Source organism: Garra rufa, chromosome 15 (genome assembly GCF_049309525.1).
Source record: "Garra rufa chromosome 15, GarRuf1.0, whole genome shotgun sequence".
Taxonomy (NCBI): Eukaryota; Metazoa; Chordata; class Actinopteri; order Cypriniformes; family Cyprinidae; genus Garra; species Garra rufa.
This window is the reverse complement of record NC_133375.1, coordinates 14466765-14481937: the sequence shown is the minus strand read 5'-3', so window position 1 is coordinate 14481937 and position 15173 is coordinate 14466765. Positions and strand designations below refer to the sequence as shown.

Here is a 15173-nt window from a genome sequence, read left to right as displayed (position 1 = left end):
CAATTGCAGTTGTTATATAAAGTCAGAATTTCAAAATAAAAACTTGCAATTCTTTTTTTTTTTGTAATTCTTTATAACTCGCAATTGTGAGTTTATTTTTTACAATTCTGACTTTGTAACTTGCAATTGCGAATTTATAAGTCAAAATTCTGACTTCCTAACTTGCCATTTTTTTCTCCGAATTGTGACATATGAACTCGCAATTGCGAGTTTTAATGTCAGAATTGTGAGATATAAACTCGCAATTGCGAGATACAAAGTCAGAATTGTGAAAAATTAACTCACAATTGCAGTTGTTATATAAAGTCAGAATTTCAAAATAAAAACTTGCAATTCTTTTTTTTTTTGTAATTCTTTATAACTCGCAATTGTGAGTTTATTTTTTACAATTCTGACTTTGTAACTTGCAATTGCGAATTTATAAGTCAAAATTCTGACTTCCTAACTTGCCATTTTTTTCTCCGAATTGTGACATATGAACTCGCAATTGCGAGTTTTAATGTCAGAATTGTGAGATATAAACTTGCAATCGTGAGTTATGAAGTCAGAATTGTGAGTTACAAACTCACAATGTCCTTGGCATGCAAGTTTATATTTCAAAATTCTGACTTCCTAACTCACCATTTTTTTCTCAGAATTGTGAGATATAAACTTGCAACTGTGAGTTATAAAGTCCAGTTTTGAGGGGGGAAAAGGCTGATATGGTTTACAATTTATATCTCACAATTCTGAAGTAAAACTCGCTATTGTGTGCTATAAAGTCAGAATTGCGAGATATGAATTCGCAATTCCTAAAAAAAAGTCACATTTGTCAGATATAAACTCATTGAAACAAAGGCTAAGATTTCAAATTCTGTCCATTTTATTACAATATTCAAACAGGCACTTTATATCTCAATCACTTTATATCTTTATATCTCTTAATTTTTTTTAGAATTGTGACTATTTCTCAGAATTGCGACTTTATATCTCGCAGTTCAGTTCTTGTTTCTCAGAATTGTGACTTTATTGCTCAGAATTGCAAGATTATATCTCAGAACTGCAACTTTTATTCTCTGAATTGCAGGTTTATATCAGATTTGCAACTTTATTTCTCAGAATTGCAAATTCAAATCTAAGATTTGTGACTATTTATAAGCATTGCAACTTTATTTCTCAGAATTGCAAGTTTATATCTCAGAATTACAACTTAATTTCTCAGAATTGCGACTTTATTTCTCAGAATTGTGACTTTATATCTCATAATTCTGGCTTTATTTCTTAGAATTGCGACTATATCTTGCAATTTTGACTTTATTGCTCAGAATTGCAACTTTTTTGAGAATTGCGAGTTTATATCAGAATTGTGACTATTTCTCAGAATTGCAGATTTATATCTCAGAATTATGACTTTATTTGTCACAATTGTGACTTTATATTTCACAACTTAGGCTTTATTTCTCAGAATTGTGACTTTATTGCTCAGAATAGCAACTTTTTTCAGAATTACTAGTTTATATCTCAGAATTGTGACTTTATTGCTCAGAATTGCAACTATTTCTCACAATTCAGGCTTTATTTCTCAGAATTGCAACTTTATATCTTGCAATTCGGGCTTTATTTCTCAGAATTGTGACTTTATTTCTCAGAATTGCAACTTTATATCTCGCAATTCGGGCTTTATTTCTCAGAATTGTGACTTTGTTGCTTAGAATTGATTTTTTTTTTAGAATTGAAAGTTTATATCTCAGAATTACAACTTTATTTCTCAGAATTACAAGTTTATATCTCAGAATTCAGACTTTATTTCTCAGAATTGTGACTTTGTTGCTTAGAATTGATTTTTTTTTTTAGAATTGAAAGTTTATATCTCAGAATTACAACTTTATTTCTCAGAATTACAAGTTTATATCTCAGAATTCAGACTTTATTTCTCAGAATTGTGACTCTTTCTCAGAATTTCAGCCTTATATCTCGCAATTTGTACTTTATTTCTCAGAATTGCGACTTTATTGCTCCGAATTGCAACTTTTTTCTCCGAATTTATATCTCACAATTCTGAGAAAAGAGCCAAAAGTGCGAGATGTAAACTTGCAATTTGCGAGAAATTTTTTTTGAATTGATAAAATTGCCACAATTACCTTATGTTTTATTCAGTGGCGGAAATTTGCTTCCATACTTTACTGTCCCTTTTAATTGAATTAGTTTCATGCATCCTACTTTTTTCTTTTTGACCCCATACTTTTGAATAGTAATGTATCACGGTTTCCACAAAAATATTAAACAGCAAAACAATTTTTAACATTGATAATAACAAGAAATGTTTTATGAGCAGTAAATCAGCATTAGAAATGACCAGGTATTTAATACCAGACTTATTTATTTACTCATTCTGAACTTATAGATTTATTTACTCTGCTATAGTCAGATATACTACAGGAGCATATATGTATTAGACTCCATTGCTTATGTCTTCTTCTCCTGCACCTGTGAACTATAATCATCTGCTTTGGTCTTCTTTCAATGTGCATTTTTCTGATCTCCCCTAGTTCTGTCTCACACCTGCAAGTGTGATCTGTTATCTAAGATTTATGCCTGCTAGCATCAGCACCCCTGTAGCCTGCTTATAGGTAATCTATTAGTCATGTCTGTGTCAGTATTTAGTTGGAGGCACATCTTGGCATCCCATCCTGGCAGAGCGGTGTTCTCCTGCTGAGCTGTGCGAAGGTAGGCAGCGTCCGAAACGTCCGAGTAGGTGTGTTGTCAAACGCTGTTGCAAAACAGGATCCCTACTCTCTCATTAGTCATTTATGAATGCAGGACCTATGAGGCCGATAGCAATACAGAGGAAGGGAAAGGGGAGAGAAAGAAAAGACAGCATAAATAAAGGAACCCTAGTAAGTCAAAATCGTCAGAAAGTCTGCAAGCAAGATATTTATAAGAAATTAGGGCTGCACGATAGATCGTTTCAGCATCGTCATCGCCATGTACATATGCGCGATAGTCACATCGTGGCAGTCACGATGCAGGGCAAAAAAAAAAAAATGTGTGTCTGATTTAAAAATGTAATATCTATATTTCTATTCTAACTTTCTATTCACGGATCTATATTTGTCTAAAATAAAGTAATTAACTAATATTTAAGGGTTCTTTAAAAACTACAATGCACACGTTGCTTCACCTACTTCATGCATGCAGTCTCTGCGTGCGCATGGCGAAATGAGTGCGGGACGGGAGAAAAGCGCCGAAATGGAAGATTTGGTCACAAAAAGAAACGCAACGTCGGTCATATGGAAGTATTTTGGATACATAAAGGATGCTGCTGACCAAAAACAGGTGCTTTGTCGGGAGTGCCTGGCAAACACTACGAATTTAAGGGACCGTTCACATGTCGCGCCTAAAAACGCGTGGAAAACGCTAGGCGCGCCGCTTTCTCCTTTTTTCCAAAGCGCTCTGTAACTTGAGCTCCAGTGGCGTCTGCCATTGCTAAGCAACCATGACCCGCGCTCTCCTAAAGACGTGGAAGTTTCAGCAAAGATAAATAAACAAAGATAAATGGATTTCCAAAACTAAAAATTGCTTGCAGTAGCTCTGCTGCTAAAAAAATGTTATCCCTGTAACAGCTATGATCAGCTGTTCCTCCATCTTGGCTAAGCTTTTAATGTTTTTCGTGAAAGGAAGAAGCTGATTTCCCTTTCATCAGGGTAAAAGCAACATTCATTATTAATTTCATATTAGAGCCTTGATTTGCCTGAATTGACAGTGAATAAGGTGAGTCAAACTGTTTATGAAACTACCCAAAATAAGCTTTAAAAAGTATTTTATTTCAGGGTTTTGATTATACTGTACTTTTACATTTTTTTATTCTTTGAAAATGCTTACAAAATGACCCCAATTATTCTTGAATTATTATTTGACTTTTAAGCAGTTCAAAACAACCTGATGAACATGAATGAATTTGTACACGTCGCAATATATATCGCAAGAAAAAAATATATCGCAATGTAATTTTTCCCAATATCGTGCAGCCCTATAAGAAATACAGTATAACACTTTCCATAGTTTATGGTTTGTGCATTTGTCTTGCTTAAAGGGATAGTTTAAGCAAAAATGAAAAATCTGTCAGTATTAACTGCAAACCTGTAAAACCTTCAGAACTCAAATTAAGATATTTTTGATCAAATCTGAGAGCTTTCTGAGCCTGCATAGACAGCAATGCAACTACCATGTTCAAGGCCCAGAAAGGTAGCAAGGACATTGTTAAAATGGCTACTGTCCACTTTTTGCTTACCAGCATTCTTCAAAATATCTTCTTTTGTGTTCAACAGAAGAAAGAAACTCATACAGGAGTACAACTTGTACAACTCATTATAAGAGAACTTGGGAGGAAATGAGAGTAAATCCCTGCAGCTGTATTTCAACATCTAGCGGAAAACCTTCCCAGAAGAGTGGAAGCAGGAAGGCCAAATTTATCTCTCCTATTTATTATTTTAAAATGCAATGTCTTTAATATACATCCTCTAATCGAATTTCATTTCTGAATTAAACTTAATTTTAGGGTGATACTGTCCTAAAAAATAAAATATCTCTAAAATATATCCAAATCAGCCATATTTGTAATGTACAATGTACTGTTTATTAGACGGCTACATTATGAACCAAGCTAGAGATGTGAAGTACTGTATATATTACATAAATACATGTGTATTATGTTTCTGTTTAGTTCAGGATGTGAAATGTGCAAATGATTAATAATATTTGCTAATTTACACAATCAAATGACACCATCAACAAGATTACAATTGTAATCTTGTTTCAATGTAGATTTTTAAAAGATTTTGATTTTGACTTTTTTTCTCAGAATTGTGAGATATAAATTTGCAATTGTTAAGTATAAGCTCACAATTCTGACTTTTTCTCAGAATTGAGTGTTAAAAACTCACAATTCTGACTTTTTATGTCACAATTGGGAGTTTTAACTTGCAATTCTGACTTTTTTTTACACAATTCTGACTTTTTTTCTCAGAATTATTTTCATAGTAAAGTATGGAAGATAAGAAGTATGGAACAAATAAAAAAGGTAATTGCGACCTATCTCAAAATTCTTTTTTTTTCCCTCAGAATTGTGAGATATAAACTCATAATCTTGAGTTATAAAGTCCAATTTTGAGGGGAAAAAAGACATGTTCTGAACTGTCAGAAGAGTTTATATCTCACAATTATGACGTATTAGCTCACAATTGCATGTTATAAAGTCAGAATTGTGGGATATGAGCTCGCAATTCCGAGAAAAAAAAAGTCACAATTGTGAGATACAAACTCACAATTCTGAGAAAAAAAGTCAGAATTGTGAGTTTATATCTCGCAATTCTGATTTTATTTCTCAGAATTGCAACTTTATTATTGCTCAGAATTGCAACTTAATTTCTAATATTTTTTATTTTGTTTAAAAGGTATAAAATAAAATAAAAAGCAAAGGTAATACTGTCCTGAGGATTTTGGCATAAAAAGTCAGCAATATTTGTAAAGAACAATGCCAGGTTTATAAGACAACTACATTATGAAGCAAGCTACAGACGTGGAGACATAAATATATATGTGACCCTGGACCACAAAACCAGTCATAAGGTTAAATTTGACAAAACTGAGATGTATACATCATATGAAAGCTCAATAAATAAGCTTTCTATTGATGTATGGTTTGTTAGGATAGGACAATATTTGACTGAGATACATCTATTTGAAATCAGAAATCTGAGGATGCAAAAAAATCAAAAAGCCTGAGAAAATCACCTTTAAAGTTGTCCAAATTAGGTTCTTAACAAGGCATATTACAAATCAAAAATTACATTTTGATATGTTTACAGTAGGAATTTTACAAAAAATCTTCATGGAACATGAACTTTACTTAATTTCCTAATGATTTTTGGCATAAAAGAAAAATCAAAATTTTGATCCACGCAATGTATTTTTGGCTATTGCTACAAATATACCCCAGCGACTTAAGACTGGTTTTGTGCTCCAGGGTCACATATGTGTAATATTTTTCTATTTAGATTCTATAATATTTTTGATATTTGCAAAGTTTTTACAATTAAATGACAACTAACAAGATTACAATTGTAAGAACTTGTTTTAGTGTAGATTTTCAAACGATTTTGACAGATAGTGTAGTGTATGTTAGGGCTGGGGAAAATATAGAGTTCTCAATTTTAATCGATTCTTATTTTTACAAAACAAAAAGCCTGTTTTCAGTTAATGAATATAACATTGTAGCACACCTTTCATCCAATAAATCGCAATAAGCTTTGTGCTTGTAACTTTTGATATGAAACCAAGTGTCAGGTTTCAAATTCTGTCCATTTTATTACAATATTCAAACAATAAATGCCATTTTTGTGCTGTTTAATGTGGAGTGACAGATCGCTGTACCGCCTCAGTTTAAGAGAAGTGGCACTGATCATCTCTTCTGCTTTAATACCAGTTTAGGTATGAAATAAACATGAATAAACATCTGAGGGTACGTTAAAGGAAAGAGTACAACTTACCAAAATCCATATCCTGTTTCATGTAATCACTGTAATCAGTGTTTCAACCTTGGAAAGATGCCAATATAGCAGCTTGTAAACAAAATCAGCTAGAAAAATCCAGAGAGGAGATTTAGAGATTTTGCTAAATATATGCACCTTATTACATATTCATTATAATTTTAATGCATGTTTTATATATTAACTCATAACATTATAATTGTATACAAATCAGATAATTTAACATTAACTTTTATAGTAATATAGTACCAACTGACAGCATTAAGTTGAGAGATTTGTTTTTCTTGAGAAAATTGGGCATGTACTCTACCTGATATATACAAAATAATTTAAATCGAATAAAATTGCTAGCTTGCAAATCAGAATTGAATTGAAGTGTAATTCTAGTGTATACACAGCCTGCAGAGTTTCAATCAGACTTTATATATTGGTCTGCATTGGCACTACAGCACAAACAGCTCCTTATGTTACGATGCTGAAGTGAGAGCAGTAATGGTGTGACGTCTCTGAGTCATGTGAGCTTGCTCTTGCTTGAAAAGAATGGTCCTTCATGCATCACTTATTTTGTGAGTTTACCCCCACTCCCCCCACCATCTCAAATAGCAGTTTCAGAGTGAGACATCATTAGATCTACTGCTCTGTCCCAGCACTCAGAATGGCAGTCAGCAAGATGGCAGCTGCTCCATCTACACAACTTGTGTCTATCCAGGCTGTTTGTGGCTCAGCATTACTGGATAGCAGAGAAGGACCATTAAAGATGAGTGTTTTCAGTGGTTTTCAAAGCAGAGACCCTTTTGGCAGGTTGCGAGAATTAACTGTATTTCACACCTGGCCCACCTGTCCGGACAGTCAGTGACAATATACCACAAACAGTTGAAACTCATGTCTTCCATGACCACTTACTGCTGACTGTAAAATAAAATAAAATAAAATAAAATAAAATAAAATAAAATAAAATAAAATAAAATAAAATAAAATAAAATAAAATAAAATAAAATAAAATAAAATAAAATAAAATAAAATAAAATAAAATAAAATAAAATAAAATTTATTTTTTATTTTAAAAAAAATTGTAATCAAATAGTAATGATTCCCTGTTAAAATGTAGGACATTGAGGTTAAAATTTATTTTTTATTTAATTTTTATTTTTTATTTTATTTTATTTAAATTAATGTAACACCCTGATATAGAGCACATATTGCATTTAAATTGATCTTAGTGTTTTATTTTATTTTTTAAAAACAATATTAAAACTATATAGACAATTTAATAAAAAAACGAATAAAACACAACTATTAGATTATTAAAACTATCTAATATTACAATAAAAAAATATATAAAAATAAAAAAACTACTTAAAAATATTATTAAAACCTATAATAGTGTCTCAGTGATCCTAAAATAACACTGTTCCTAAGTGCACATAAGGCCTTGCCATTGACTGAATTACTGAATAAATTGGTTTGCTCTATTAAAAATCCTTTTTCATTCAGGACTAGGTCTAATCTGTGTCTCTGTAGTTTTCCCTTGCGTTTTAAAATGAATGTTCCCTTTAAAGTATGCAAATGCTGGCAATGTGAATTAGACTGCCTTATAAACAGGCTGCAGAGTGCCTTAAACACATGAAGCAGCATTCACAGCGCATGTTATGTAAAGCTAAATATAATAAAGCAGGACTTTCATTAGATATGTAGTGGAATGAAATGATATATTTTCAAATTATTGGTTAATGTAATTTTTTTACCTACCGACATGGCCTTGGTTATGCCAGAGGAATTTTCATATAGGATTATAAGAACATTTTTATTCCATCAAATATGTCTCTAAAAATTATACATGTATAATAAAAGGAAGTATGGTCAATTTTGATATCATGTTCTCTTTAATGTGTACATGAAGGTCGTTTGCTCAACGCCACCGTCACTATCCAACAACACGCTGGTTAAATGTAATAAGAATCAACAATACAAGTGTAATAGGTCAAACATATTTCCTCTGGAACAAGCGTATTCAGCTGTAATTGCTGTTGCAGTGGGTGTTCAGGTCAGGTTGCAGATAAGAGATGAGTGTCAGATTGGACAGGCGTGGAGTGTGAGCACTGCCTCTGTCTCTGACAGCTCAGCTTTTTATCACGACTGACGCTGCGATCGATACAGGACGTCAACCCCTCTGCTCTCGCTCTCTGAAAACACGACTCTCACCCCACAGCTCAGTGCTGACCACACATACTCTATATATATCGCATATCAGACAAACAGAATGTCATTTTCAATTGATCAGACTACATAATTGAATCCTTTGGAGAAGTCTCTTATATTCTGAGGTATCAGTGGAGCAGATGTGCTTGGAGGTTTCCTAGTCAGGGCATGAGCATCTTGAGCTGCCCTCTCAGACCCTTCTGTTTGTGAAAGCATGCTGGATGTTGTGGACTGTGTCCAACAGTTTTACCTGTTAGCCTTGAGGCCACATGAGTGCAGATGAGGTCTTATTCATACATGATTTTCCTCAACTCCACTGCAGATCCAAAGACAACCAGCGCAGACAGTTTGACACTCATAACTACTGGTTTAAACTCTCACCTTAAAGGTATAGTTCACCCACAAATGAAAAGTCATGTTTTTCCAAACCCATAAGACCTTCGTTCATCTTCAGAAGACAAATTAAGACATTTTTGATGAAATCCAAGAGCTTTCTGACCCTCCATAGACAGCAACACAACTGACATATTAGTAAGGACATTAATTAAATAAAATCACATTTCCGTTTTTAATAAATTTGGCCGAAAGAGAGAGAGAACAGGGAATGATGGGGGAATTGGATCTAGACATGTGTCATTTGTATGCATACCAGTGTGTGCAAACCATTAGGGCATGGCTTTGATGTGTTTTTTTTTTTTTTATCTAAAAATCTCAAATTGTTTTTGTTGGCAGGATAGAATGACCTTTTCACCTTTTTTTTACAGAGGTCAGAGCGCAAACAGTGTAAGCCTGAAGACATTTTTGATTGTTCTCTGTCTCTCTCTCTTTATCAGGTGAAAAGTGAGTATGAACAGCTGCAGGAGGCTCTGTACACTGTGACAGTGGAGAGAGATTGCGCTCTGTTGGAGAGGACTGAGCTCCAAGGCAAACTGGAGAACCTAGAGCAGGTGCTGAAGGTGAGAACCCGGCAGACGCGTCAGCGTGAATCACAAAATCAAAAGGAAAAATTAGAAGTTGTGAAAAAAGAAAATGAAGCCTATGTTTGGATTTTTTTCTGTAATTTATGAGCATAAATTACGGTTTTACAGCACATACTTTTATATAGTGATCTATAAATAATACAACTCAATAATTAAAAATTGCCTTTTTTCACATTATTGTAATAAAAATTTTGTTTGTGCGTTATTGTCGTAAAAATAATGTCACAGTGTAAAAACTCTTAAAGGGTTAGTTCACCCAAAAATGAAAATTCTGTCGTTAATTACTCACCCTTATGTCATTCCAAACCAGTAAGACCTTCGTTCATCTTCAGAATATTTTTGAAGAAATCCGAGAGCTTTCTGACCCTGCGTAGACAGCAAGCAATTACCATGTTCAAGGCTCAGAAAGGGAGTAAGGACATCATTAAAATAGTCCATGTGACGTCAGTGGTTCAACCGTAATGTTATAAAGCTATGAGAATACAATTTGTGTGCAAAGAAAACAAAAATAAAAAAATGATTCTGCAATTTCTTCTTCAAAAATAGCTAAATTTTTGTTCTGAAGATGAATGAAGGTCTAAGAGGTTTGGAACGACATGAGGGTGAGTAATTAATGACCACATTTAAATTTTTGGGTGAACCATCCCTTTAATGGCCATAAAATAGGCTTCATTTTCATTATGCATTTCTTTATATTTTTGGGTGATATGTTACAGTGCCTTGCGAAAGTATTCATACCCCTGCATTTTTTCATGTTTTGCGACATTCAGCCTCATATTAAACTGCTTTAAATTATTTATTCTTCCACATCGATCTACACTCCATACACAATAATGACATAGCACAAAACAGGCTTGTAATAACTTTTTTGGAAATTGAAATTCTTGCATTGCATAAGTATTCATACCCTTTTCTGGGACACTTAAAGTTTAGCTCAGGAGCAACCATATTGCTTGTAGATGTTACTACACTTTGAGTGAGGTTAACCTCTTGCAAAATTATTTGAATAAGTATGATTTGGAAAGGCACACATCTCTCAATATATCAATAAAAGGTCTAACAGCTGAAAATGCGTATCAAAGCAAAAACCAAACCCTGATATCAAAAAAAAAACTGCCTGTAGAGCTTAGAGACAGGACTGCGTCAAGTCACGCATCTGGGGAAGAGCTTAGAAACAATTCTGCTCCATTGAAGGTGCACAGAAGCACATAGCCTCTATTATCCATAATGGAAGATGTTTGGAACAACTAGGACTCTTCATAGAACTGGCCTCCTAGTCAAACTGAGCAATTGATGGAGAAGGGCCTTGGCTAGAGTGGTGACCAAGAACCTGATGATCACTCTAGTTGAGCTCCATGATCATATATGCAGATGGGAGAAACTTACAGAAGGACAAACATCACTACAACACTCCACCAATCTGGGCTTTATGGTGGTGTGCCAAGACTCAATCCTCTTCAATCAATCAATCAATCAATAATAATTTTATTCCGGTCCTCACAAACAAATTTTCACAAGATAAATACAAAATAAAAAATAAAACTACATAGTTGCCGAAAAAGGTGTAGGCAGAAGCGTTGCTTATTAAGCCTACCCTTTATACATCATTAACTGAATGGGCAAAGTTAATTAACACAAAATAAACAATATGACAAAAAAAAAACATTTCCCAAAATATACAAACATTAATCACAATTTTTTTCTTTTCTTTTATTCCTTCGTTTTTCCCCTTTATCTTTCATTTAACAATACAACCACAATTTATTTATACGAAATCATATAACTTTTTATCACCTTATTTTTATACATTTTCTTAAATTGGCAAGGTGAGTTACATACTTTTAATTCCTTATCACATTTATTCCATAGATTTACCCCTATAACAGATAAACACCTACTTTTTGCGTTAGTTCTTGCCCTCACTTTTTTAAACATATACAATCCTCTTAAATTATACTGACTTTCTCTTATTTTGAACAGCCTCTGAATACAATTTGGAAGTAAATTATGATATGCTTTGTACATTAACTGTAAAGTATATAAAGAAACTAAATCTACAAATTTTAATGCATGTAAATTGATAAACAGTTTATTAGTTGGTTCATAATAATCAACCCTTTTAACAATCCTAATAGCTTTCTTTTGTAACATATATAATGAATTCAAATTGGTCTTATATGCGTGACCCCACACCTCCACACAGTAAATAATGTAAGGAACTATGAGTACACAATACAGTATATATAAAGTACTTTCATTCAAAATATGTTTTAATCTGTTTAATATTGCAACTGATTTGGACATCTTTGTTCTTACATGTTTAATATGTGATTTCCAACATAATTTATGATCAATTATAACACCCAAAAACTTATTTTCGTACACTCTTTCTATTTCCTCGTTGTTAATCATTAGTTTCACTTTATTATTACTTTGTCGATTACTGAATATTATAAACTTTGTTTTACTTAAATTCAGTGAAAGTCTATTATTGTCAAACCATTTTTTGAAAACCCTCAATTCTATTTCCACTGTATTTAGAAGCTGTTCCAAACTTTTCCCAGAACAATATAAATTAGTATCATCAGCAAACAAAACCATTTTTAATACTTTAGACACTTTACAAATATCATTTATGTACAGTACAAACAACTTAGGGCCTAACACCGATCCTTGCGGAACACCACAAGTAACTTTCATTAAATCTGATTTAGCATTATTAATTTGTACAAATTGGTATCTTTCATTGAGGTAACTTTTTATCCAAGCAAAAGCATTCCCTCTTATACCATATCTCTCCAGTTTATACCATATCTTCTCAGTGAAGACACATGAAAACACCTAAAGAACTCTCAGATTGTGAGAAACAAGATTCTCTAGTCTGATGAACCTCAAATCCAAGCGTCATGTTTGGAGGAAACCAGGGAATGCCCATCACCTGTAGAGTACCATCCTAAAAGTAAGGTGTGGTGCTGTGGGACTGTTTTTCAGTGACAGGGACTGGGGTACATGTTAGAGTAGAAGGGAAGCTCAAAACGGCAAAATATTGAGATAGCCTTAATGAAAACCCAGTCCAGAGCATTCAGAACCTCAGATTGGGCAGAAGGTTCACCTTCCAACAGGACAATGACACTAAGCACACAGCAAGAGTGGCTTATAGAAAACCCTGTGAATGTCCTTGAGTGGCCCAGCCACAGCCTGGGCTTCAACCCAATCAAACATTTATAGAAAAACATGAAAACGTCTGCCAGCCCTTATCCAAGCTGACAGAGCTTAAGAGGTGAAGAGGTGAGGAAAATAATGGCAGATAATTGCCAAATGCAAATGTGCAAAACTTGTCGCATCATACCAAAAAGATGCTTCAACTAAGCACTGAGTTAAGGGTATGAATACTTATGCAATGAACTTATTTCAGTGTTTTATTATTAGTCAATTTGCAAAGTTGTCACAAATCTGTTTTGTGCTTTGTCATTATAGTGCATAGAGTGTAGATTAATCTGAAATAAAAAAGTAATTTAAAGCAGTTTGACATAAAGCTGCAACATAGAACATTAAAAAAATGAAGGGGTATGAATCCTTTGCAAAGGTACTTCGTGAGATTCACCAAATCGAGGCATTCTAAACTAAAATCAAAATGTTTTTTTGGACCAGTTTAGAGTGACATAAAATAAAAATCACGATCTGAATTTTCTTGACTGGTTACCTGGTTAGCTTTCAGAAATTTTCATATGTTAACTATTTTAGTGTGAACTCAGTATTCATGACAGATGTTTCAGGAAACCTGGCTGACCATGTTTTTAAGGTTGATTTAGATCTATCCTCCACTTTCATCTGTGTTTTCACCTCTTTTACCCCCCTTGTACTCTTTTATGGTTTTAGAGCTGTCGTACGCCCTCAAAGTGTGGATCTGTGATCGACTAGGAGTCCTGGAGCGCCCCACCCCTCCCCTAACATCTAACCCTCTCCTGCCCCTCCCCTCTCCCTGCCTCCCTTCATATTTTTCATTCATCAGGTATCTCTAAAGACTTTACAGAAGCCAGCACTAACTGAATGTGGACCTTTTGACTGAGTACTAACAGCTGATCTGGATGCTGTGTGTGATCTGAATGGCCGGCCGGCTGAGGCACTGCGGAATGCGTTTGTGCATGACACAACAGTTATGCACAATTACACCCTCCCCTCACAAAATAAACTAACCCAGCTCTTCTTCTGAATGGGAGATATACATGCTGTTAATATTCTGAAAAATATGCTGATTTTTTTGTTTCATTTCAGTTATGAGGTGACAGTTTTGCTGAATGTACAAAGTGTGAAATATGTTGAAAGTATTGGTTTATAAAAAAACAAATCTTGTAGTATCACAATGTTTACCAGTTCATTTTTATTATGTAAGTAATAAGTATAAATTCTAAGTACTGATAGATAAATAAATAATTACTGATAATCCAGTGAGGCATGACAATAAAGCACTTTAGATTATTATTGGATTATTTGTCCCATGTGACCCTGGACCACAAAACCAATCATAAGGGTCAATTATTTGAAATTGAGACTTATACATCATCTGAAAACTGAATAAATAAGCTTTCCATTGATGTATGGTGTGTTACGATGGGACAATATTTGAGAATCTGAAATCTGAGGGTGCAAAAAAATCAAAATATTGAGAAAATCGTCTTAAAATTTTCCAATTTAACTTCCTAGCACTGCACATTACTAATCAGAAATTACGTTTTGATATTTTTACAGTAGGAAATTTACAAAATATCTTTATGGAACATGATCTTTACTTAATATCCTAATGATTTTTGGCATAAAAGAAAAATCTATCATTTTGGCTGTGCTACTTAAGACTGGTTTTGTGGTCCAGGGTCACATATTTGCTCACACTTGATGGTCAGATAGCCATAATGTATTTCACACACGGTACAGTTTATTTGTCCTCTGAAGGTTAGATTTTTCTAACCTTCTTTTTCCCTGCACTCCTCTTTCATAGCAGCATGGAAAATCCCTCCTTTACCCTTTATCCCCTGTAACCTCACCTGTCACAAATGGAAAGAAAATTGCTAGGTTTTGTCACTGTGTACTTTTAACAGGTCAGAAGAGCTTCTGGGGATGTTGTTGGGCAGTAATCGGCGCTGATTGAACATGCTGTGTTGTTTGCACACACCCTTTCATGTACAGTGCCATGACCCTTAAGCCCTTTATTGATCATGCGAAGCTCTGTGGCTGTGCTTAGTCTGGCTGATTGACATGACGCTTCACTTCTGTTTTTGCTTTACCTGAAGGGGTGAAGCAAATGACACAAAACAGATTTATGACAACATTTTGCTGTTGTTTACAATGCTTCAAGGGATAGTTCATCCAAAAATGAAGATTCTGTCATTATTTACTTACCCTCATGTCATTTATAACCATATGCCGTTATATATTTTCTAGTGGAAAATTACTGAAGTGCAGCTCAAAA

At 33.8% G+C, this 15173-nt stretch overlaps 1 protein-coding gene across 19 annotated transcripts in view; it reads left to right on the top strand.

Moving 5' to 3' along the window:
* rimbp2b (RIMS binding protein 2b) overlaps nt 1–15173 on the top strand; it is a 186569-nt gene that overhangs the window by 113293 nt on the left and 58103 nt on the right. For 18 of the 19 annotated variants that reach the window (XR_012339272.1, XM_073818545.1, XM_073818547.1 and 15 more), the window contains exon 5: nt 9560–9682. Coding sequence is in view for 17 of the 19 variants with exons in the window: in XM_073818545.1 (XP_073674646.1) it covers nt 9560–9682 (123 nt within the window). In the remaining 2 variants the exon portion in view is untranslated. Of the gene's footprint in view, nt 1–9559; nt 9683–13606; nt 13719–15173 lie in introns of those variants that run through there. The other variant, XM_073818539.1, reaches the window with a different exon arrangement.